Source organism: Pygocentrus nattereri, chromosome 22, assembly GCF_015220715.1.
Source record: "Pygocentrus nattereri isolate fPygNat1 chromosome 22, fPygNat1.pri, whole genome shotgun sequence".
NCBI lineage: Eukaryota > Metazoa > Chordata > Actinopteri > Characiformes > Serrasalmidae > Pygocentrus > Pygocentrus nattereri.
The window spans coordinates 11,733,154-11,758,073 of record NC_051232.1 but is presented as its reverse complement, the minus strand read 5'-3'; the positions used below and the strand labels follow the sequence as shown (position 1 = coordinate 11,758,073).

General features: G+C 38.9%; 1 protein-coding gene across 1 annotated transcript in view; it reads right to left on the bottom strand.

Annotated features, from left to right (window-relative positions):
* Window positions 1-207: 207 nt before the first annotated feature.
* Window positions 208-24,920, bottom strand: part of prss12 (serine protease 12) — a 56,911-nt gene continuing 32,198 nt past the window's right edge. The window contains exons 8-13 of the mRNA XM_017725533.2: window positions 24,457-24,598; window positions 18,707-18,909; window positions 16,178-16,256; window positions 15,221-15,343; window positions 7,573-7,880; window positions 208-2,339 (exon numbers count right to left, since the gene is read on the bottom strand). Of these exons, the coding sequence (XP_017581022.2) occupies window positions 2,032-2,339; window positions 7,573-7,880; window positions 15,221-15,343; window positions 16,178-16,256; window positions 18,707-18,909; window positions 24,457-24,598 (1,163 nt within the window). The 3' untranslated portion in view covers window positions 208-2,031. The remainder of the gene's footprint in view (window positions 2,340-7,572; window positions 7,881-15,220; window positions 15,344-16,177; window positions 16,257-18,706; window positions 18,910-24,456; window positions 24,599-24,920) is intronic.

Genomic DNA, 24,920 nt, shown 5'->3' with positions numbered 1-24,920 from the left:
CAACCTGATAGAACGCCTTGGGATGAATTAGAGCGGAGACTGCGAGCCAGGCCTTCTCATCCAACATCAGTGTCTGACCTCACAAATCCACTTCTGGAAGAACTGGTAAAAAATTTCCATAAACACACTCCTAAACCTTCTGTCTTCCCAGAAGAGTTGAAGCTGTAATAGCCGCAAAGGGTGGACCGACATCAAATTAAACCCTATAGATTAAGAATGGGATGTCACTCAATTTCATATGCAGGTGCAGACGAGCAAATACGTTTGGCAATATAGTGTAGATTTTATGTTTAATTTGTTTCCAATATGTTCAAATCAGCAAATTAATAAACTTTTGCACTGAAATTAGCAGAAAACACTATATAATAAGTAACTTATTTTGAGTTGATCAACCAGACATGATCTGACTGGTGTAATATGCAATTAAGTTGGGTTTCAAAGTAAAAGGGGTTTGCTTTTACTTCAGCGATTTAAGGAAACGGGTTTAATGATTTATCGGGGTGTCATGATTGTTTGACTGAACTTGATTAATATATTGTATATTCTGAGTTCTCCTTTTTGCTCTGTTACTGTAACAGAGCTGGATAGCACCATTTATATGCATTTTTTGCAAAACAGCCTTTTCGATTTTAGAAGGCCTCCTCGTTTATTTTGTATTAATTTAGATTTAAATAAGTTTACTCAGTCAATTTTGATTGCTTAGCCTTTTTAAAAAACATCTTGGCTCTTCGTCAAAGTAATCGGTACATTAAACAATTAAGTCTAATGACAATATGACTGTAAAGTGAAAGTAAAATGCTTTGTTTACTTCATTTTACTTTGTTTCTCAACATTATTCTTTTTTCAATGTACACAACCAAAGTAAACAGAATGCAGGGTATGTTTGCCCAACAACACGGATGGTGCATGTTCTGGGTGATCATGAGTATTACTGGTGCTCATAAATCATTTCCTTTGGAGATTCAGATTAGAGTCTGCACTGACGTACATTTGCTTCATTTACACAATTTAAACTGAGAAAATAAAATAAACTGGTCTATTTAGTTGGTTTTGAATAATTTGGGTGCGAAAAACAAACTGGATGTACATGAGGCCTTTGAGAATAAGTCTACACACTACTACTTCAATAAAACAAAGAGGTCTACATTTAACTCACACCTGTACTGTGTTCAGTTCTCCTACATCGCCCAGACGCTCCAAAGTCCACAGGCAAACGAGAATTTAGTGCAATCTGTGAGTCAAAACACAAGGACATATTGTAAAGTACAGGACTTTTCCCCACCTTATGTCAAGATGAATCAACCCCCCTCCCTGTGAGTCCCCGAGAATCCTTAGCTCATCACACATAGCTCAAGAGCTACAAATGATGTCATCTTTCCTGGGGAGAGTTTATGATTTTGCTGAGATTGCTGGTAAGGTGAGGTCATCCATTTATTAGCAACTACATGGCAACTGTATCCCAGGACAGAGGGAGCCTGAAAAACGCTCCAGTACTTTTTCCTTTCAAAAATGCTGGAAATGACTTTGTCCTGTCAGCTGCGGACGATATCTTCTCGATCTGTTGAAACTATAAATGAAAGTACCTTTTCATAAAACTTTACATCATTTCATACTTTCATAGTGGTCCCTACAACCCAGAAGTGCTAGCAGTTAAATGAAAGATAACATTAAAGGAGTCGTTTAGTCAACAAGGCCAACACTGCAATTGAAAGAAAGTGAATACTCACCACTTACTTATTAGCATCATACAAATGATGTCACACTAACAAGCCTCCATTCATTGAGAGCTACATTAGCATGCTTGGTCAGGCTATTCCTTTAAGAAAGGAGGAGGACATTTAGGCTGTGTTCATCACGTCTGAGCACCACAGAAAACTAACACGGGTAAAACATCGTTATAAGCACCATTTTCCATAAAGTCCCTTCATCGCAGCCAAGCTTTGATTATTTTCATCACTTTCTCTGACCACACCACGATGTCACTGATGGTCAGTAGTAAGAGTGCTGAGCTTCTCAGGTAATCCTCGCACCCTATTGGCTGGTGACCTTATTGATCCAGGGCAGAAAGGCGGAGACTTTGGTGTAAACACCCGGAGCGTCCTGCAGTCGACACGAGTGACCCCAGGACGTGACTCCGTACAAGACCCAGCCACCGCTCCCTCGCTCGCACACCAGCGGACCCCCGCTGTCGCCCCGGCAACTGTCCACACGGCGCTCGTCTAAAGCCGCGCCAGCACACAGCATACGGCTGGTGAACTGACCGGCATAGCGGCGCTTGCACTGCCGTTTGCTCAGGACAGTGATGGACGCTTGCTGCAGGGTTTTGGAGTATGCTCGACCTGAGAGAGAAAGAAAGAGAGAGAAATATGTCAACAACGTGCCTCAGGTCATTTCCAGCCTGTTCTTATTACCAACCACAGAAGAAAATGACTCCAAGTCAAATAACATTAGTGCGGCCCCAGAGTCCATTCTAGCTCTGTCCAAGCACTGCTGCTGTTTCACTTCACTTTGGCTTGAATTTGGTTGCTGGTACATTAAAAGGTATTTTCCCAGTGCAAAATATCAACATGAACACAGCAAGTAAGAACTCCATGTCAGGTTGTAATGTGTAGTATGGAATAATTAGTCTGTAACTACATTTTCCATCACTGGAATGCTTTCAAGAACTTTTTCAGTGGGGACCCTCAGGACCTTCTAGACCTTTTAGAGAAGGCAAAAAAAGCATGTCTGTAATTTTAAGTTAAATTGCATTCAGTAGAATCTTGCTTGCTGTACTTAAACTATGCCAGTATTGTAGTACTACTCTTATTAGGTTTTTGTTGAAAAGAAAAGTGTTACATTCTTGGAAATCCAAAAAAATAAAGCTGTCCAATCAGGATTTTTTTTCTATGTGCCTTCTCTAGTTAGCTCTCTAGTTAGAACTTTAGCAGTAGTTACTGCTGTAATTTTATGTTCAGTTCATGGTTTGAGTGATGTTATGAAAAACATTGTGGAAAAATAGCATGATTGTTCTTTTAATTGTATAACAGATACACAGTTAAACATTTGCTACTGGAAGCCAGTTTGATAGAAATAGTAATGTGTCAAAACTGAGGGCCCATTAATGTGAGTACACATTAAAGCACATACACTATATGGCCAAAATGTGGACACTTGGCCAAAACACATATATGAGCTTGTTGGACGTCCCATTCCAAAACCATGGGTATGAATATAATGGGACTGCATTCCACAGCATTTTGGAGTGTTTGAGTGGGAATTTCCAATTCACCCCAAAGGTGTTAAATGGGGCTGATGTCAAAGATCCATGCAGGCCACTGGATTTCCTCCACAACAGATTGGTCAAACAATGTCTTAAGGGAGCTCACTTTGTGCACGAGTACAGCAATGCTGGAACAAAAACAGGCCTTTCACGAACTGTTGCCACAAAGTCGGAAATATAATTGTCTAAAATGTCTTTGCATGCTGTAGCTTTACCATTACCCTTCACTAGAACTAAGGGGCCCAAACCCCCCTCTATGGTCTTCAGCCATAGAAACCCATTTCATGAAGCTCCTTGTACTGATGTTGTTGATCATTTTTTTAACCCAACATAAAAACAAGCATGAACTTAGAAGGTGTGCTTAGTGTTTTAGGTTTTTTAATGGCTCGGAACATCAACAGATAAGTGTCCTATTACACCACTTCCTTATGATTACATAGAGGGAGAGAGGGAGAGAGCGAGAGAGAGAGAGAGAGAGAGAGAGAGAGACAAGCCAGTACAGATGAGCAAAGGGCAAACATGACTGGTTACTGCACACCATCCGTTTCCACTGAAACACAATCACTCGCTAAATTAACATTTTCTTTGCTTTTCAGAGAGTTCACTTAATGGACTGCAGTTACAACAACAAAGAGCATGAATTCAATCCATCTGACCCTTTAAACAGTTCAGAAATACAGGATTGATTGCAAAACAGACAGAAAGAAAACTATAAAACTGATGTACATGATGATCTATAGATGGGTATCATCATTCTGCAGTAAGATTCCTATCTACTGTGCTCATGTATGTGTGTACGCTACTGTTTTTCTTTCTCTCTTTCTCAGGGCACAGACAGCTGGACTGATGTAGACACACACAGAGTCCATATGTATATGTGTGTGAGTGTGTGTGTGTGTGTGTGTGTAAGTGTGTGTGAGCATAGATGAGTCCAGCTGTCTGTGATAACGAGCATGTCTGGTCAAAAATTTCACAAGAGCAAACCCATCTTCACTTTATTAAATGATGAGTACTTTCTAATGCTGGATGATATACAGACAGATGACTGGAAAAACAGAATGAAAACAGATGTTTCTAGACAGGTGTACTGTATCATATGTTTTAGCAGTTAGCATCCTACCAAGCTCTGTGGCATATATAAAATGCTGAGCAGGGCCAGTTGAGCCTTAAGGTGGCAAGAGGAAAAGATCTAAGTGATTTTGAAACAGGGTTCATTAATGGGCCATGGATGGAGCTTCAGTCATAAAGAGTGCTTAAATAGTGTTTCTATAGGAACACTGACTAAACATGCAGTCTATGATCTATCTATGATCTATCTGCAACAGATTTTTACACACTTCAGTACAAGGAGACCCTGCTCGGTATGTCTGCATGGTCCACTGCTGAGCTGTTGTTGCTCCTGGATGCCTACATTTCACAATAATAGTACTTACAGTTCAAGTTCAGAAATGTGCCTTAAACATGTAGACATATGAGGGGAGAGAGCTCTGAGAACTTGGGCTGGAGATCTAGGTGGTTTCTGCTTGGAGCTAGAAGGCTAGACCCCAAGACAGTTTGGACAGAGGAACAGGAAGAAGATGGGGTGGTGGCAGGTATCGAAAACTTCATCACAGGAAACGGAAGGTAGAGAATAAAATGCCTTTACTGTCACAGAATGATTTGATGAAAACCAGAAATCAGAACGGATTTACCAGATCTCAACCTAGTTAAACACCTTCGGAGATTTTGCCAAAGATCAATTGAGAGAGTGTGAAAATGCCCTAAAAGACAGAGGCACTGGGTCAGATTTTGAGATGTTTTTTCAGTCATATAGTCATATATCTCTGCTAATTAACACACACAGGCTTAAAAAGATCTGCCTCAAAATCAACATTATATTGATGATAATAGTTGACCACTCACCTATATCCTTGGAAAACACATTTTATCAAGTTTTCTCTTTGAATACTCATTCAACTACACATTCATCCACTCAAGAAAGGGTTCCAATACTGCAAAATGTACTCTGCAAAAATACACAGTGGAGAGAGCTCTCCAAACCCCCAAAACTAACACAGTGTAACTTCAATAGAAGAAATGAAAACATTATATGCCAGGTCTTTAAGACATTCTTTTTGTGTTCTGTTTGATATTGTGCAGTTAAATCTATATTGTTTGCCCCCTCCTTAAAACACTCACCAATGCAATCAATATATTATAATTTTGACCCTAACAACTTTATTAAAGCACACTTAGAAATAGTCAAATACAGTTATACCATGAAATATTTAGAAAATATTGTGCTATTCAATGTACTAGTTCTTGTCTATATCAGTGCGTGTAAAACTGGTGTTTGAAAGTGGAATGTTTTTCCTATCTTTGTCCATCTCAGCAGACTCACAGCTGGACACACATGACATCACCAGGCTTCCCAAAGGACAATACGCACACAGACGCCTCATCACAGACACGCTCAAAGGGCTCTCGTCAATCAGAAAAGGGTTTAGCGTGTCACTCTCTCAAACACAAGCCTTCCTAGTGTATTTAGTGTTTTAAAGCGTTTTAGACCGATGATATAATGACTATAGTTGCTGCTCAAACACAGCTGTTTCACAGATACAAATCTACACGCCTCATTCTGCAACCAACCTGCACAATCTTGACTTCAACACAGTCACCGGCAAAACTGCATTTTTGGCAAGTGCATCAAACAATCAATTTCATACTCAGTAAATAAGCACACAGAATGTTTTTCCAGCCTGATTTGACTTTGTTTTCACCTTGCCTAAATACAGATGTTGAACAGTAAAAACAAAATTAGAAAATAATGACAGACACAAATAGGCAGCATGTGACGGCAGTTACACATGGTGCTGCAACTCAGCTGCTTATTTAGATGCAGACTTAGGAATAAACAACCATCTCCAAAAGAGAATCATCATCCATCCATCCATCCATCCATCCATCCATCCATCCATTTTCTAAGCCGCTTCTCCGTCAGGGTCACGGGGGGGAGCTGGAGCCTATCCCAGCAGTCTTCGGGCGGAAGGCAGGATAGGACAGGTCGCCAGTCCATCGCAGGGCAGACACACAGACACAGACAGTCACTCACACCTAGGGGTAATTTAGCACACCCAATTGGCCTGACTGCATGTCTTTGGACTGTGGGAGGAAACCGGAGAACCCGGAGGAAACCCACGCAGACACGGGGAGAACATGCAAACTCCACACAGAGAGGACCCTGGCCGCCCGCCCGGGGAATCGAACCCAGGCCCTCCTTGCTGTGAGGCGACAGCGCTACCCACCACGCCACCGTGCCGCCCTTAGAGAATCATCATATTTTAACAAGTTAGATTCTTTAACAGATGTGTTACAAACAAAGCAATTAAAGACTATGCAATATAAATATATATTGTCAATTGGATCTGTGCAGTGTGATAACGTTTTCTGCAAAGACATCTGGTTGATGATTTTGTTGTAAATAAGTCCATTCATTGTCTTCCTAAAAGTCTGCAATAACTGCCATGACTGCGAATTGCTAATAAGTGATAAAAATAACAAATTAATTAGCAGTAAAATAAACTTTCTAATGAGGCTTTGCCATTGTAATATGGTGCATGGTAACATTATGACCATTACCATTAAGAAATGTGGATGTGAAATATGGATATGCGCATTTTCATGTGACAAAACATTTTGTGTAGTTAAACAGATAAGTAAAACCGTGCATTTGGTCGCCTTCTCCTATTCCAAAAGTATTATATGTGCATTTTACAGCAACTCATCAGATATTTGCATACACCGATTAGCCACTTCATAAATCCACCTCCTTGTTTCTACACTAATTGTCCATTTCATCAGCTCCACTTACTCTATAAGAGCACTTTGTAGTTCTTCAATTACACACTATAGTCTGTTTCTCCACAAAGAGGTACTATTTGGGTGGTGAATCGTTCTCAGCTCTGCAGTGACACTGACATGGTGGTGGTGTGTTAGTGTGTGCTACACTGGTACATTGTTATAAACACTGATTCCAGACTTTTCAACACTGGTGTATGTGGTTTATATCTGTAAATAGTGAATTTATCTAGGGTTTATATGGAGACACTAGTATTGTAGGAAAAGTACATTTCAAATGGTAACTTTTAGGAGAAGTAAAAAATGTTAAAATATATTAATATAACTAAAAATATGAGAACACGCTTTTCACAATTTTAACTGCTCCACACACGAAACTTCAACATTTGTTTCTGACGGTGACAATATATTCTATAACGTCCACAGTATTTTAATGCATGTGTGAGTGTCTGTGTGCACACTGTATCTCTGACCTGTGTCTCCCCAGCCAGTGATGAAGCAGCTGGCCGAGCCTTTGGGCACTCTCTCTCTCCGTGCAGGTAAACACACAGGAAGCACAGAGCGACTCTGCCGTACACACTCCCCACCGTGGCCCCCAGGACCCCCGGAGCCTCCATGCCGCACAAGGCGCACCAGAGCCAGATCGTAGTCATTGCTATGGGGATGGTAGTGTGGGTGTAGGATGATTCTGTCCACACCATACTCTTCCTCATTTTCTTCAGGGACTAGCGTGTGGTGGTCTCCAACTCGCACCTTATACATCCTGGTACTGTTGCCATATCTGAGAGAGAGAAAGGGATGGAAAGAGTGTGAGAGTTATTTCTTTTATCTTATGCACCAACTCTACACTCTAACTGTCTCTAATAACTGTGTAGATTTGATTCACATAATTGCACAAACTTTTCTGAATCACATATTGTCTCTTAAGAAATTACTAGAGGTGAACCCTCAGGTCCTTCTAGGCCTTCATAGCAGGTCTAATGATAATCATTAATTGTCTTTCCCTGTGTGTAGTCTGTGAGTGAGCTCTCCCATTGGTTAGGACTTCAGGAGCTGAATAGAAGATCTAACACATTAGATTTCAGCTTAACTATGAAGGAACAGAGGAATAAGCCAATAACGTTTTAGAGTTCCAACAGTTGATTTCCAGTTTCCTGAGAAAATAACATCATGCATTAGTGTGTAACCTGGTTGCAACATTAGTTCCAACCCATATCCAATAAGCTGCCACTCTACTTACTGATCCAGCCAATAAGGGTATTTGTGGTTGGAACTAGGAGAGGTAAGGAAGGAAGCTGTCCAGGATCAGGATTGGCAACCACTTATCTAGTCCTACTGACCTCACTGACTGTGAATGTGAGAGCATGGTTTTGGAATGGGATGTTGAATATGCTCATATAGGTGTGATGGTCAGGTGTCCACATACTTTTGGCCATACAGTTTAACTGTATTATGAATATCTTTGCACAACTTGGACTGAATACACACACTTAACTTCCATATTCGGAATACTTGTATTCCATTACTTCCTGGCCCTGCGCACTGCCTGATGGGGAAAAAAGTCCATTTTTGCCTACCAGCATGGTTGAGCTACAAGGTGAGGGTTTTTAATAAAGTAAAGGATGTACAGTTATGAGAGAGATCATGCCTCTCAAATGACTTCTTCCACACACTTCCTGTGGTTGGCATGTCACTCAAATGACACGTTGGCAAAAACGGAAACATACAAGAAGTCTTCCAGTGAAACTAAACACCTTGACATCAGCTCCTTACAGGCGAAGCCTCTCTCATGTGGACAGCCCATTCGCTACCATTCACTCCTTGCCCTGTACAGGGTCTGCCATTCAAACCCATAAAGATATTTAAAACCAAAAACTTCCGATTATAAGTTGAGGATGGTTCCTCGTCTATGCATTTAAAATTCAATTAAACTGAATCCTAAAAGAGACTGTGTTGACAAAGTTGCAGAGGACTAACTCCAGGGCTAAAATAACAAATTATTTTTTAACACTGGTCTGTGTAACATGCTCCAGCCATTAAATTTAATCCATGCGTATTTGTTTTTATTTCTAGTACATGTGTGTGTGTGTGTGTGTGTGTGTGTGTGTGTGTGTGTGTGTGTGTGTGTGTGTGTGTGTGTGTGTGTGTGTGTGTGTGCGTGCGTGTCTCCTGCTTGTTAATGACCGAAATCATCCCTGCGCAGCGGAAGTGTAGACAGGGAGTGCAGTGTCCCGTTACATGGCGGGGTGTTTTTCCGGAAACTTCGCTGCCTCCTGCGGAATGCCAGGCCACTTTCTGGCACAGTCAGTGGAGGATCAGCAGGACATTCCCCAAAGCCTCTGCAACGTTCCATAGAGGGCAGCCTCTACTCCACCAAAGGGTAACAGTACTGCCTAAGGATCAGCTCAATTATGCTTTGTCATACTAGTGTTTGGACAATGCAGAGCTGATCTTAGATATAATGATAGATACATACGATAAAAAATAGAGTGCTTTAGGAATTTAGGGTGCTATATAGAGATGGAGCAAACTGAGGCCTGTACCGATCACCAATCAACTTTCAGCATGATCAGCCAATACAGATTGAGAGTGCTACATTTAAAGGTACAGTAAGCAATTCTACATAATGAATATCAGTTAGCAAAATGTGTCTGGCTCACTTGTGGGCCACATGCTTGGTTTGTTCTGGCCCAGTATACCGCTGGGTCCTCAGCCCAGATCTGGCCCACACACTGTAAAGTGAGTAGAACTAAATCATATGGTCCAAATCTAGTCCCATTCTGGCCCAACTACATTGTTGGGTCACAATATCCATGGCACAATTGTTCCACAAATGTAAACACAGGCCAAAATAGTATGAAGCTGTCTAGGATCTAACCCTATTCTGGCCCACATGCCTAACATCTACCCGGTAGTCAACAAATACTCACATAGAGAAGCCAGAATCGGCCTAAAACTCCTATTTGGGTGATAAAATACACCCCTCTCTTTAGTGCTCCTTCAAAAGATCTGTCTCCCAAATTCATAGACGCAATTTTCCAAGGTGAACAACACTTTTTTAGATCTTTGTGGCCATAAAACCCTGTTGTATGCACAAATGCCAAGTTTTAGAGCAAACAACGGCAAAGCAAGAAATGTAGCTAACAGTTAGCTAACATTAGCTAGTTGGGATTAGCTATAACAAACATTACCAAACGAGACAAAACAGTACTGACTTACTGGTTCTGTGAAACTGCAAAAAACGAGTTAATGTTGTCTGCCAACGTTTTGAGCAGAAATACAGCAACCTCCTCATTCCCTACACATGGCACAGCTAACAGGCCAAAACAGTCCTCCTGCTTTACTGTTTTTTAAAGATGTGATAAAAAGACTGACATACGATCTGCGTCTTATTTTAATTTTCAGTTCCTACCAAATCTGTAGGTCAGGAAGCTAGTGCCATTGAAAGATCTGCGCTTGGATGCTAACGGAAATGAATACTCAAAGCTTTAACAACAAACCACCTTAATCACAGCTCTATTCACACAGCGAATCTGCAATGAAATAGGAGCCAAAAATGTAATAATATTCTTTAGGAAAAATGTTTTTCATCAGTGAAACATGACAAAGCTGAAGCTTGCTTTCTGTTCACCAGCTTCTTGTTCACATTTTCCCGTTCCACCTTAAATGGTGCAGCAGTTACATTCTGGCACCTCAAGAAAAATAGGGCTCATGTGCTTCATTTCACCTCTAGAGTGCTATGGGAAGTTAAGATGCTACACTAAGATGTTTTAGAAAATTAGGCCACTTAGCCAGCAGAGTGCTTTTTGGGAATTAGGGTGATAAAATGGAGTGCTTTTTGGAAAATGTGGGTGCTACCATAGAGTGCTTTGGGAAATTAGAGTGCTACAGTAAGGTGCTTTAGGACTTTAGGATGATAAAGTAGAGTGCTTTTTGGAAATAAGGGTGCTTTTATACATTTTGGGTGTTTTTAGGAAATTTTGGTGCTTAAGTGAAATTTTGGGTGCTTTTAGAAAATCTATATTAAGGTACATTTAGAAAATTTAAATGCTTTAAGAATCAGCCCAGAGCATTTGGGTAAGGTATTTGTACACTACAAAATAACTTTAAACGACACATAAATAAACACATGATTACACATATACAACAAATACAGGCCAAAAACAAAGTGCTAGATAAGAATAACATCAAACAGATGCATTCACAACAGACCACCTTTTTTCTACATGCATGCTATCTTACAGCTCTGGCAATATTTCTTAAAACCATGTGACTGTATGACTAAACTAATGGAGTTGGTGTTTAAAGTGAATCTCCCCCCATTCAAGATGATCTTTGTGCTGCAGTGCTTTTGAGAGTCTATTCCAGCCCCCTCGGTAGGTGATTACATCGTGTGCTGACCTTATGAAACTTGATCTTGCCTTTAAGCTAGCAGCCAGACCACTACTCAAGTAAATGCTTTGAGCATCAACTTCACCCCATGACCAGGTAACTCAGCCAATCCAAACAGACTGACAGGGGATCTAAAGTAATTGCAACCAGGTGAGAAAATAACTCAGAGTCTCAGAGAAGCGTTTAGATAGCCAATCAGATAACAGTTGAAAACACTGACTTATTCACTGTTGCACTAATTATTTCAAAGTATACAGTACTTTGCAAGAGTTGTAGGCACTTAAGAATATCATATTTAAAAAAGATATTGATCTGGATTTATTGCTCATTTGCTCAGAACAAATATTAATATTAAAATAAATACAGATGACATTAATATAACAGTTGTTGGTTGTATGTAAGTTAATGTTTTTACATAAGCCCTCCTAAGCCTCTCCTCATGACAACCAGTATTACCTGTGGTTTTCATCCAACACCTGACTTGGCTAATCAATACTCATTAAATTTAATTAGGTGTACTAGAATTCACCAAATTCAGGCAATGGCTGGCAGCTTGGAGGAGAAATCTAGAAAAACTAGCTAACAAGATATAGTCATATGCAAAGGTTTGGGCACCCCTGGTCAGAAAACAGGTATTGTTGAAAACAAAATGAAAATACCTAATAATTGTGCATTCATTTTTACAGATATCATATTCAAGTTTATTCCCTGTAGAGAACTTGTCAACTTCTTTTCAATCAGAAAATCAACAAAACATGCTATTTGACCAGTGAGTGTTCAAACTTTGATTTATGAGCTGCTTCTTAAAAACAGGAAATTTTAATGCACTACGTTTGTATTTCCACTAATGCTATATAGTGGGAGGGTTTGAAGCAAAAATATTTATTGCCCAGATAAATGGTTTAAAAAAGTTGCTCAGGTGCCTAACACTTGCGAAAAAAGAAGTATACTGAAATACCATATCAGTACACTTGACGTATACATGAATAGAGAAAGTACGTTTGTATTAAGTGTTAAAAATAACCCTAAATTAGACTTTTATATAGAATTCAAAAACTATATTTTTAAATAATAAAAATTAAATGATGCTTTATTAAACTACAAGGAAATACACTTGAACATTGAAGCATACATAAACAAAAGTATATTTAATTGTCCTCAATTTAAAGGTATTATTAAGAAGTATATGTTAAAGCAATGACTTTTAAAGTGTGCTTTAGTACATTTTAGCTGCAGTATAACTCAAACTAACTAGTAATCAAATATGAGTGAATCAGTTTCCAGTGTAGTAGAATTACTTCACTGAAACATTGGTCCAGTATAGGATAGAAAAGCACTTTTCTAAGCATAGAAGATACTACTAAGCATAGAAGATAATACAACACAAGTTAGACAAGTTGTGTTTAGGTTTCGTTATATCCATATTGAAGTACTGAACTCAATAAACTGCTCTGAAGAACTTACTTAAATATCTACATAAGTGCAATGTTAAGAAAAAAAACAATGCATTTAATATACATTTCATCATAGCTTAAGCTGTCATATGTTATTCCAAAGTTATACATTTAGTCTGCATTAAAGTATGTTTAAAGTGAAAACATTTTGAATATAAACATTAAATGTATTTTAAATGTACATACAATAATGGCCACTTTATTCGAAACCCTTGGTGTACAGTTAGAAACTGTGGCTTATCATACACAATTTCTGGCCATTAACACAAGTTAATGGTTTATTTCTGATTACAGAATCTCTCTGGGATAGATATTATCTGGTCAACAATGGTCCTATGGTCAGAAACTGTGGTAAGGGCTTCATGACATGACCAGTGAGTGCAAGTGCAAGGTAAATGTATATAATAAAGTGGACATTGGGTTTTTGTTGTCACAGTTACAACTTAATACTGTTGCTAGATGTATTTGCTATATTAATAATAGTATTTAACCAAAAGGCTTTCCTGTCTGTTAATACAGTGCTAATTAAAACAGATTTAATTATGATTGGCTTACATCCAGGAGTGGGCATACAACATAAAAATAATGTGTTGTTTGTGAGCATGTGCGTGTGCGCACTGTGAGAGGGTTATTTCTGCACAAGTGTCTCTGTAATGTTACACTTCACAAACTCGGAAGTGAGGGACTAATTTTAGTCTTCTCAGGCTTAACGATCTCCACTGATTTAAAGCAACTGACACACTGCTGCAACAGCATATAATTGCTGTTATATCCATTTGTTTGTTGTGTATGCAGAACAAACAAGATCGAGAGATCTGTGGGTGTATGGTTCTATGTGTGTGTCTGGCAGTGAAGGTGTTGGGAACTTTAGCAGTCTGATGTCATGGCTTTTATTTTGGTGAAGGCAGTTTGATAGAGACCAGATAGAATTCTCTCTCTCTCTCTCTCTCTCTCTCTCTCTAAGACTAACGTATTACTCATAGTCATGTGGAAATTCATGAGCAGGCTCAAGGTCTTACAGAAGAACTTAAGTAAAACATACAGTACATGCAAAGGTTTGGACCAAATCACATACTTTGTTGATTTTTTGAAGTGAGAAGATGTAAACAACCACTACACCAGACTATTTTGAAACAAACTGCAAACATTAATTCACAATTTCTTTATATTTGACTAACTTGAACCACAGTTTCAACATCAATAACCTTCCTGCAGGTCCTTTGCTGTCATATGGGGGTTTTACTTTGCATTTCTAGCCTTACTGGCACAGTAGCAGTCCTATCTGAGAATTTACTTGGCCTTCCAGATCTTGCCCTGATTTTCACAGTGACATTTTTCAAGACAATTCATACAGTGGAATCTGGAAGCTGGAAGAGTTTTGATATCTTTTTATTGTGTGCCCCATCAATTATCAAAAAAAATCGACCAGAGGAGGATGGGTTCTCCTTCTGAGTCCTGGTTCCTCTCAAGGTTTCTTCCTTTTGCTTGCTCATGGGAGCTTGGACCCTGATTTTCTTTTCTTTTCTTTCTGCAATGCTGGTTGTTCTGTAAAGCTGCTTTATGATAACATCTGTGGTAAAAAGCGCTAAATAAACTTTGTTTGCTTGCTTGATTTCATTGTACTATTATTATATGGTTAGTGTACATGAAATACACTGCAAAGGTCTGTAATCTTGTACAGATTATTCTAACCTATGCTGACAAATTCTTTCATGTCTATGGGAGGATTGCTTTTTTCCTTACTTTACATTGGGTTGCAAATGTTTTAGGTATCTGAGTAAAATGGATTTCCGGAGACCCAATCTCTGACCAAATGTTGATATAACGTAACAAACTCGCTGAGAAAGTGGTCCAGGGTCCGTAAACAAAAGTCTGAAGTAGAATACAGAAACTTTATAATAAAGCAGACTGTATTGTCAATGTCATCTCCATTTTTGTTCCCTTAAATTGAAAACATCTGTTGTCCTTTACACTGTGTGAAAATGTCTTAATAAATGTTATAGCACACTCAGATTTTTCTTGACATGTTTTGATGAAAGTAACTTAAAAGGGAATTCCTGCAATGTTTCAAAACTGCTTCATTAAATAAATGGATGTATCAGATGTAAACAAAGTGATTAGTACAGAATTGGCCCAAAATTACTTACAAAATTACACGAACAAGAATGTTTTTCCTTCTCTGATAAACGAACCATTCTGGAGCTTCTGTTCTGACAGTGATGTTGTACTTCTCTGTAAGATACATTACGGCAAATGATACAATGTGTATGTTTACCTCTTAAAGCAGTGCGCGGATGTCAGGACCCAACAGCTGTTGATCAGAGTTGCCCCACACACCAAACGTCCATCCGCCTGAGACCCACGCAGGCGTACTGCAGCCTGCCATGGCCAGCCCCCCCTACAAAACACAAACATTACAGCAGCACTGCATTTGTATATGCGTATTTTATTCACAGAAATGTTTTATATTGATCTATTAATAAAGCATCAAGGGCCACAAAAACACCTATTACATTTGAGAACCATTTGTGAAATTAGACCTCTGCATTTAACCCATCCACGCAGTGAAACACCCACACTAGTGAGCTCACACCCTATAAAGCACCCTATAAATTGTATATATATAAAATATATATATATAAAATACCTTGACTTTTAATAGATAATATCATGATGCTTGTAAATATCTAGAGTCTGAATATTTGGTTTTTTTTTATTTTTGAAGGACCACAGATTGAACTAATTGTCCACTTTTTCAAAACATAAGCAACTGAACATTCACTCCAAACTACTAAATATGTTGCACCACGCACACCCAATTACTCAAACCCTATAATAATAGACGGAGGTTTAATAGAGGCTGAAATGTGTACCATAAAAATCCAATTCCACATGTACTTATTTAAACACACACATAAATATATACACCAGATGTTCATGGCATGTTTAACATTAGTCAGAGTGTCAGAGTTCCCATCAGGGTGTCACACACTTTAAATACATGCACATAAATCTGAAATAGGCTATACATGTTGTATACATGCTGATACAGGTAGAGCAACATATACACTACAAAAACATTTAACTACATCAAATATGTATTAGTGCAGGATGTGTTTCATCATGTGAGGTTTATCTACTCTCTCTCTCTCTCTCTCTCTCTCTCTCTCTCTCTCGAGTTTGATTTGTTTGTTGTTGGGCTCAATGTTTAGAACTGTCACTCTCTGCTTACCGTAGAGAGTTTTCTCCACCAATGATCCTCTTCTGACGAGTGTGTGCAGGCCTCAGACCACACACAGAGCTCGCTACCTCTGCAACACACACACACACACACACACACACACACACACACACACACACACACACACACACACACACACACATTACATAGTGCCAGTCCACACGACCATATGTATGTCCTTTATATGTTTCTGTATATCTGTAATAATAATATGACCAATATGTTTTAAATATATACACCAAGCAGTCATTTCAACTTCAACGTGTTTCTACACTCACTGTCTATTTTAACAACTTACACAGAGAAACAGGTGGACTACAGTCTGTAATTGTAGAAGTACAAAGTGCTCCTATATGGTAAGTGAAGCTGATAAAATGAACAGAGTGTAGAAACAAGGAGGTGCTTTAATGAAGTGGCTGCGTGTGTAAGTATCTATAGGTGATAATAATTATGTTCTACACATACATACATTATACACACAGACACACACACACATATATATATATATATATATATAGTTCTATGCAAAAGTCACCCATTTATTTAATTTCTAGTCAAACCACCTGCAAGACCTGGTAGACGACCAAAATTGTCCCCATCAGATAAACAGTACTTAAACCTTTCATCTTTGAGAGACATAAACACATTTTTGATACTTAATCCTAATATAACCCTAAACTTAACCTCAGTACCCAGAAAAAATGATTTTGTCTTTATAGTTAATATAGTTTTTCTTGGTCCGGTTATTCTCTGTGGAAATGTATGAAAATAAACACATAAACATGCTTTATGGAATGCATTTCGTTTGCACACAAGTGTTTGTGTAGTGTATGTGACAGACTCTGGATGAATGAGCAGGACTCACAGACAACACATGTTCACAAGGTAATGGAAAAAGCAGCCCGGTCTGATGTGTTATTAAATTAGTAGACTGATATGTTAAATAAACCATAAACTGAGCTCATGTGCATGTGTGTGCGCAGTCATAGAACATGTGGAGTAACCACATCCTCAAAACCAGACAAAGTACACACACCGACACACTGCTGTGTGTGTGTGACACATTTAAAAGCAAGAACGTAAGAGAGACACTCAGGTAATAGTTTCCTCCTGTTCACCTTCTCCTTCTCATTTATCATCCCTTCATATCTGTCCTACTCTGTCATTGTTTGTCCAGATGGTAAAGTGTGTAGTAATATGATAGACAGGTATAAAAGAAATGCAGAAATACAACCTCAGATTCATAACTTCTGTGTGTTACTGCAATACTTTAGTAATGCATTTGCCATTTTTCATGGAACAGTAAGTGTAATGTCCTGGAATATACATATAAACCCATACAACACTTCCACTATTCACATACCTTTTTCTTACATTTACTGGCCACTTTATTAGAAACACGTACTTTGTGCTTCCACTCACTGGTCACTTTATTAGAAACATATTGTGCTTCCACTCACTGGCCACTTGATCAGAAACACCTACCTTGTACTTCCACTCACTGGCCCCTTAAATTGCTGCACACTATATAAGCCTTTGTTCATTATCGTTCAGCTAACCTGACTATTTAGGTGAACTTCATAATACAATATGTATCGTGACACAAGCATCATAATAAGATGTGATATGAGGACAAAACAGACCAGTAGCTAGTTGCACCAGCAGAAGGTAAGTTCAGTTTTAGTGTAGCCTTAAGTTTAAAGTAAAGTTTAAAAGTTTACTATTACAGTAAACTGACATGCCATTTTGCTGTTAGCCCATTTGTTGTCAAATGTGTTGAACAGCAATCCTGGTTCCACTCACTTGCCAGCTTATTAGAAACACATACCTTATACTTCCATCACTGGCCACTTTATTAGAAACACCTACATTGTGCTTCAACTCACCAGTTTATTAGTCACACCTACATCGTACTTCCATTTCTGAACAGCTCTGCAGTTCAATGGTTGCATGCAAGCTTACATTTTTTCTTTTGTGGCATTTGGCAGACACTCTTATCCAGAACCACTTACAATTTGGCTGATAGAGTTAGGAGTCTTGCCCAAGGACTTTTATGGGCATGAGCCCATAAGCCTGCTACCAATTTCTGAAAACCTCAACTCCCTGCTCCCACTCTGCACGACTCACATGCTCTGCTACAAAAATATGAACAAAAAGCTAATGGATAACTGTTAATGACAGCAGGCTATAAACTAATAACTCGTTAAGACAGTGAACAAAACTCAATCTGTAAATATGAAACTAATTCGAGTACATGACTAACAAGGATCATACAGGACTCAAGGATTCACTCTGTCCTCAATTTCTCTAGAACATATATAACACACCAAAGGGACCAGAGTCAAGACACTGCTAGGTTAAGAGTGGTCTACCACCCCAAAGATATCCAGTCGAAAGCATCTCTGTGGTCAGAAACGGACCAATAATGATTAACACAAACTCCTACTGCGTCCCTGCAAGGTGAAGACACGATACAGAATTTCTGAACCTTCTCAACATGATAAAAAATGTCAGTCTCACCTTTCACCCCAGCGGAGTTGTCCAGTTGCCCATAGTTACAGATTACCCCAGCATCTTCGTTATGACGACAGTTATGGGTTCCGAACTGCTGTTTGATGCAGTCAGCCAGTGAGCGTTCGCTACCAGTGCACTTCACGTTATCAACATGTATAGGCCCCTCCCCTTCTCCAAAATATGCCATGACCCGAGCTTTGGCCAGTCCACTGCAAAACAGCAGAAAACAATAATCAGAACCAAGTCTACAGACACCGCCACACCAGGCAGTGTATCATATAATTTGTTTTTATTAATGAGCATTTACTGATAATTGTCAATATCAATAAACTTTACAGTCATGTGCAGAAATTTGGGCATCCCAGTCAAATAACATGTTTTGATTGTCTAAGTGAAAATAAGCTAACATATAATGTACAGAGAACAAACGTCTACACATTTCGATACACAATTACTGTTTATTAATTGGATTGAACATATTAGAAAACAAAAATGTGGCCTTTTTTATCTATGTTTACATTTCATGTTTTGTTTGTTTCTAATATGTTAACCTCAGCAAATAAAGAAACTGTCCACTAAAATATGCAGAAAGAAATTGCATGTTTAAGTCGTTTTCTGTAAAGAATGTGTTAATTTCACTTTGAAAATCAGCAAAATGTCATGTGACATTAGGGGAGCTCAAACTATTGCATACTGGATGGTAATTGTGAGTTTCACTGGTTTTCATTTGCACGGACATTCTTAGTAGATAACACTACTAGTGCAAAATGTTTATAGTTTGTCAGTAATTACTGCATATTTTAGTAAATCTGCCATCACTTTTCAAATGTAGACACCTGTCCATCCAGTATTTATTCCCAAATCAGAGGTATTGATTTGTAGTAACAGCCTCTACTCTTCTGGGAAGGCTTTGCATTAGATTTTGGAACATTGCTGTAAGAATTTGATTGCTTTCAGACATAAGAGCTTTAGTGAGGTCAGATACTGACGTTGAATGATCAGTTCTGGATCTCTCCAACTCATCCCAAAGATATAGGATGGGGCACCACCACTCCAGAGAACAGCTCCACTTCTCCACAGCCCAGTGCTGGGGGACTTGGCATTGAGCATAGTGACCTTGTGCGGCGTGTCCCATTCTATTGATCAGTGAGATTACACAAGCTGTATATGTGCTGAATGCCTGTGTCAGCCACCAGTGGCTGAATTGACCAATTAGAAGAAGTGTCTGGATAATTTTGGTCATGTTAAATCACAGGTATATGTAATGCAAGATAACTTTTAACAGTTTGCACAAATGAACACAATTCCCAAAACTCAGTCAAGTGGTGCACACACAAACATTTTTAAGATGGACATACTCCCTGAGAGTGCTTAGCAATAACACAAGGGAGCCCCGAGCGGCCCACTATAACAGTGGTGATTGAGGGTCATCAGATATGTGCTACAGTGTCATAGCCTGAGCCCTGTTAGTGATGACGTCCCTGGAGGAGGGCTGCGCAGGGACTGAGCACTCGTGCACACGATGAAGATTGGGTTCACTCTTGGGTGGAGTTACAGTGAGAGAGTATCAGTATGGACTAGATAAAATCTTATTACTGCTATGTGGGTAAAGCCGAGCTTATCAGTGCTGTAATCGGAGTTTTAAATTAATACAACTGTGACTCAGACATGCTTTAATCTTTTCATAAAAGCTCTCATTTCACTCAACAAGAAAAAAAAACAAAAACATTTGGGCTTTACAAATATATCACACGTCCTCACCGCTTTCTAGTAAAGATTTTGATTAAACATGCAGTGCGGAACAGAAAAGAACGCACAAATGCACATATGGTTGTGGAGATGACTGAACTTTTACTGAAGAGTTTCTCAAAGGGATAGTTGAATACTATTAATTTAAAGACTTCATGTATTTGAATGGCAATAACAGTTAAAAGTTCTTTTTATCAACCAAAGTAGCAACTATAGATATTACGGCTTGACTACTATTAAATCAGGGCTTTTTCATTTGTTTCAAGAAGCAGCCTCCTTTAAAATTGACTTCAAGGACTTTGTGATTTTGCACCTTTTTCTGTTGCCTCTTTTGGTAAGCAGATGTGGCTTAATTTGAGTTCGATGAGGGAAACAGACTTATACTAATTCAGATCTACTAAACAGATCTATACTCTATATACACTCACCCAGCACTTTATTTGGAGCACCTGTACACCTACTCATTAAGGCTTATGTGGCAAGCAGTGAAGCACAAAATCATGCAGATGTGATCAAGCAGCTTCAGGTAATGTTCTCATCAACCATCAGAGTGGGGAAAATGTGATTTTGACTAAGACATGATTGTTGGTGCCAGACAGGCTGGTTTGAGCATTTGTATATCTGCTGATCTCCCGCGATTCTCACACAAAACCGTCTCTAGAGTTTATTCAGAATGGTGCAATAAAGAAAAAACATCCAGTGAGTGAAAGTTCTGTTCACGAAAACGTCATCTCAGAATGCACATCAAACCTTGAGGCGGATTGGCTACAACAGCAAAAGACCACGTCAGCCAAGAACATAAAGCTGAGACTGCAGTGGGCACAAGGTCGCCAAAACTAGTGAACACTAGAAAAACATAACTAGGTCTGATGGTTAGATGGTAGGGTCCTAACCTGCATTGTCCAGGCTGGTGGAGGTGGTGTAATGGGGTTAGAAATGTTTTTCTTGGCACTCTTTGGGCCCATTCACTTCAAACAATCATCACTTGAATGCTACACTTGAATGTGGCTGACCTGTGTGCATCCCTTCACAGCCATAATTTACCCATCTACTAATGGCAATATCCAGTGTGATAAAGCACCATGTCACAAAGCAAAAGTCATCTCAAACTGTTTTTATGAACATGACAGGGAGCTCAGAGTTCTTGGGGGACTTTCCCAGTCACTGGACAAGGACCTTGAAATAAAAGTGCATTAAGCTGCACCTGAAAAATCTTCAAGAATTGCACAAAGCAGTCTTGTCAACATGGACCAGAATCTCAAAAGAAATGTTTCCAACATCTTGTAGAATCCATGTTACAAAGACCTGAGAGCAGAGGGAGGCCCTTCCCAGTATTACTACTGTTTGTGAGCTCAGATCATGCTTTCAACACACGGTGGTAGTATGAGAGAAGACTGATGGAGACCAGCTCTGAGAACTTGAGCTGGAGTTCTGCCTGTAGCTAGAAGGCCAGTTCCCCACTCATAGCCGTGGCAGGACTGATGTAGGACTGAGGAACAGATGGTAAATGGGGTGGCAGTGGGGACTGCGAACACTTTGCCATGGAAACAGAAGGTGAGGATGTGAATTTAGAGGATTTTTGAGGATGCGTTAGATTGGTAGAAGAAGGGGTTTCCCAAACTTCAGTTATATCATAACTACATTATAAAAACATAATAAAATAATAATCATAATCATAATAAAATGCCCAATATTACTACTATGCATGAAAACAGAATCTTTCATGTACATACTCTGTTTAAAGTACTGTTGTATCCTCATCTTGATACATTTTTATCCAGAAATAGACAAGCTAACATAACTAACTTCCACATATACTAATTTATTTATTCATTAATTTATTTGTTGTTCATTTCAAAACTTCTTTTTATTCTAGCACATTTGCGTGATGACTTCTGGCGTTGAGTGATCACACGATTTTGTCTACCACTCTCAGGTTCTCAACTGGGGATCCGAAGTGTTCCCAAACAAGATACAAAGGCGAGAATGATTCAGCTTATTCCAGCTCTGGTTTCAAACTGTTTGGCCAATCAACCATCCAAGGAAGGCCGTTTTGTCCTGTTCTGAGAGCTGCACAGTGGAGTTTATTTTCCATTTGTGGTTACACAGTATTAGTTTAGTGTTCATAATAAAGTGCTTGGTGAATGAGCCCTTTAATACAGTTAAACAGAACTACAGAAACTGTTCCCAATATCATGCATTTCATAGCGTGAAACCTAACTGTATTTGACTGTGTATTATTTCATTTTCAGTGTTTTTGCCAGTTTTTGTACATTTTTTGCAATGTACTTAGTTGGCTCACATTGTATATAACACCAACACATCAACTGAAGTCATTTCAGTTAACAAGCTGAGTTCCAATCATTAAAATGGCCTAATATTTTCACCCATAATTTCCAAATGTACCGTCCATTAGATCTACTTATAAGTCAACAGAACAGCCAAAGTGTTTTTTTTTTGTCTTTCTCTCCTCTATTTTTTCCTTTTCTTTCTTACTCCTGTTCATTCAATGCATATGTCAATTGTCTGTGTGCATGTCTTCCAGAGTCAGTGTGAACTTGTATTCAACTCAAAGGAACAGAATGTAAAGGCCACGCATACACACCCAAACCGAGCATCTGAACACATTCAACTTTAACACTGGGCCTGTTATTTCCTGTCTTAATGCTGTGTTTAAAATCAGGACACACATATCTTAGACAAAGAGCACCGTCGGCGAGCTGCAATGCACTCTCACCCTCATGCTTTCCAGATGTATAACCTCTAAAACACACGTGTGTGCATGTGAGAGAGACAGGCTGACTGAAGAAGGCTAAAGACTGGGACACTGAATTATAAAGCTCCTCCAGTGATGCTGCATTACAGACACACGTCAAACTATTATTAGTAAATGAAAGACACACTGGGTCATAAATACAGGAACTGCATTTGGCAACAGAGAGGTACACAGATCTCTCTCCCCCTCTCTCTCTCTGGCCTTAATTACTGCAGATCACAGCTTCTGCCAAGGGACACTGGAGTAAATGAGTTGCGTTTGGTTTTAAATATAAATATCTTACAAAATACAACAATTGTTTCTGCAAATCTTGCACAATTTCTATTCATTAGCTGAGTCTAACATATTGGAAAAAGCTTTTGCACAGTCCAAGTTTTCTGTTTCCAATGTTTTTATATTTTGTTTTTATTATTTTTTTTAATATTCAGCAAGTAAACAATAGCTGTGCATGAAAGGTTTGCTGTTATGGTAGTAAAAGTGTAAATTCAATAAAAAAAATCATTTAACCGAGGTGCTCAAAGTTTTGTATACAACTCTATACATACATACAAAGACACTTATTTTATTTAAAAACATTTTTAATTATTTTAATAGTATATTTCTGTGTATATATGTGTACATATATGTAAGTGTGTGTGTGTGTGTACATTTATATATCTATATATATATTTGACTGTCCTCTTCATTATGCAAGTCTTACATATAATCTCCTCACAAATATCTCCTTTAGAAGCTTGTGTGACAGAGTTTGGGTTGTTGCCTATTAAGTATGAATGTCAGTGTCTATTTTAAGGGGAACATAATGTTTGAGAACTTTTGTTTTGACACTGTGCTGTAAGTGGTTGGTTGGTTTGGCTGGATGGCAGTAGATTGCACAAATATTAAGTGGGCAAATTAAATAGATTTGATAGATTCGATATTATATTTACTTGTTGAGGCTTCCGTGTCGTTTTCTGTTAAATTTTTTGGAAACACATTTGGAGACAACTGGGGTGGAGTCACGAAACAAGAGGGCAGGACTGAAAACCAAAACAAAGCACATGGACAGGCCTGGGAAGTAAACACAACACAAGCACATGGACAGGACTGGGAGGGGCCAATCGTGACACATGGGCACTTCATGTTTCTTCCCTGTCAAGGATATGCACTGATTTTCACTTAGTGAAATCAACAAAACATGTAATTTGACTGGAAGCATTTAAACCTCTGCATATGACTGTAAATGTGTTACCTGTAGCCAAGCTGTCTGCACACCACCTCCGCATCCTGGTCTGTCCACCCATCATCACAGATCGTCCCCCACTGGCCAGCGACCAGGATTTCCACCCGCCCCTCTCTCTCATTCTCTCCACCCACCAGCCGCACAGGCACACCTGAGACAATCACACATATATGAGACTTGGTGAATTCATTTGAAAAAACTCTCTATAATGAGGTCTTGAGGTTAGAGACACAGAATCATATGCATATAATAAAACACATTTCATATATAGGATACAATAATTTTTTTAATCATGATATGGCAATTGTGACTTTGATATCCACAAAGCAGCAGTCTTTGTCTAAATAGTTCTCACAGCAGGGGGTTCTCACCCCTTATTGCTCACTGGTAGCTCAAAAGAGTCACAACATTTCAGACACAGCCAAGAGAGTCAACAGTTGATCTGATGATGGAGGTAAATATTTATTCGATTT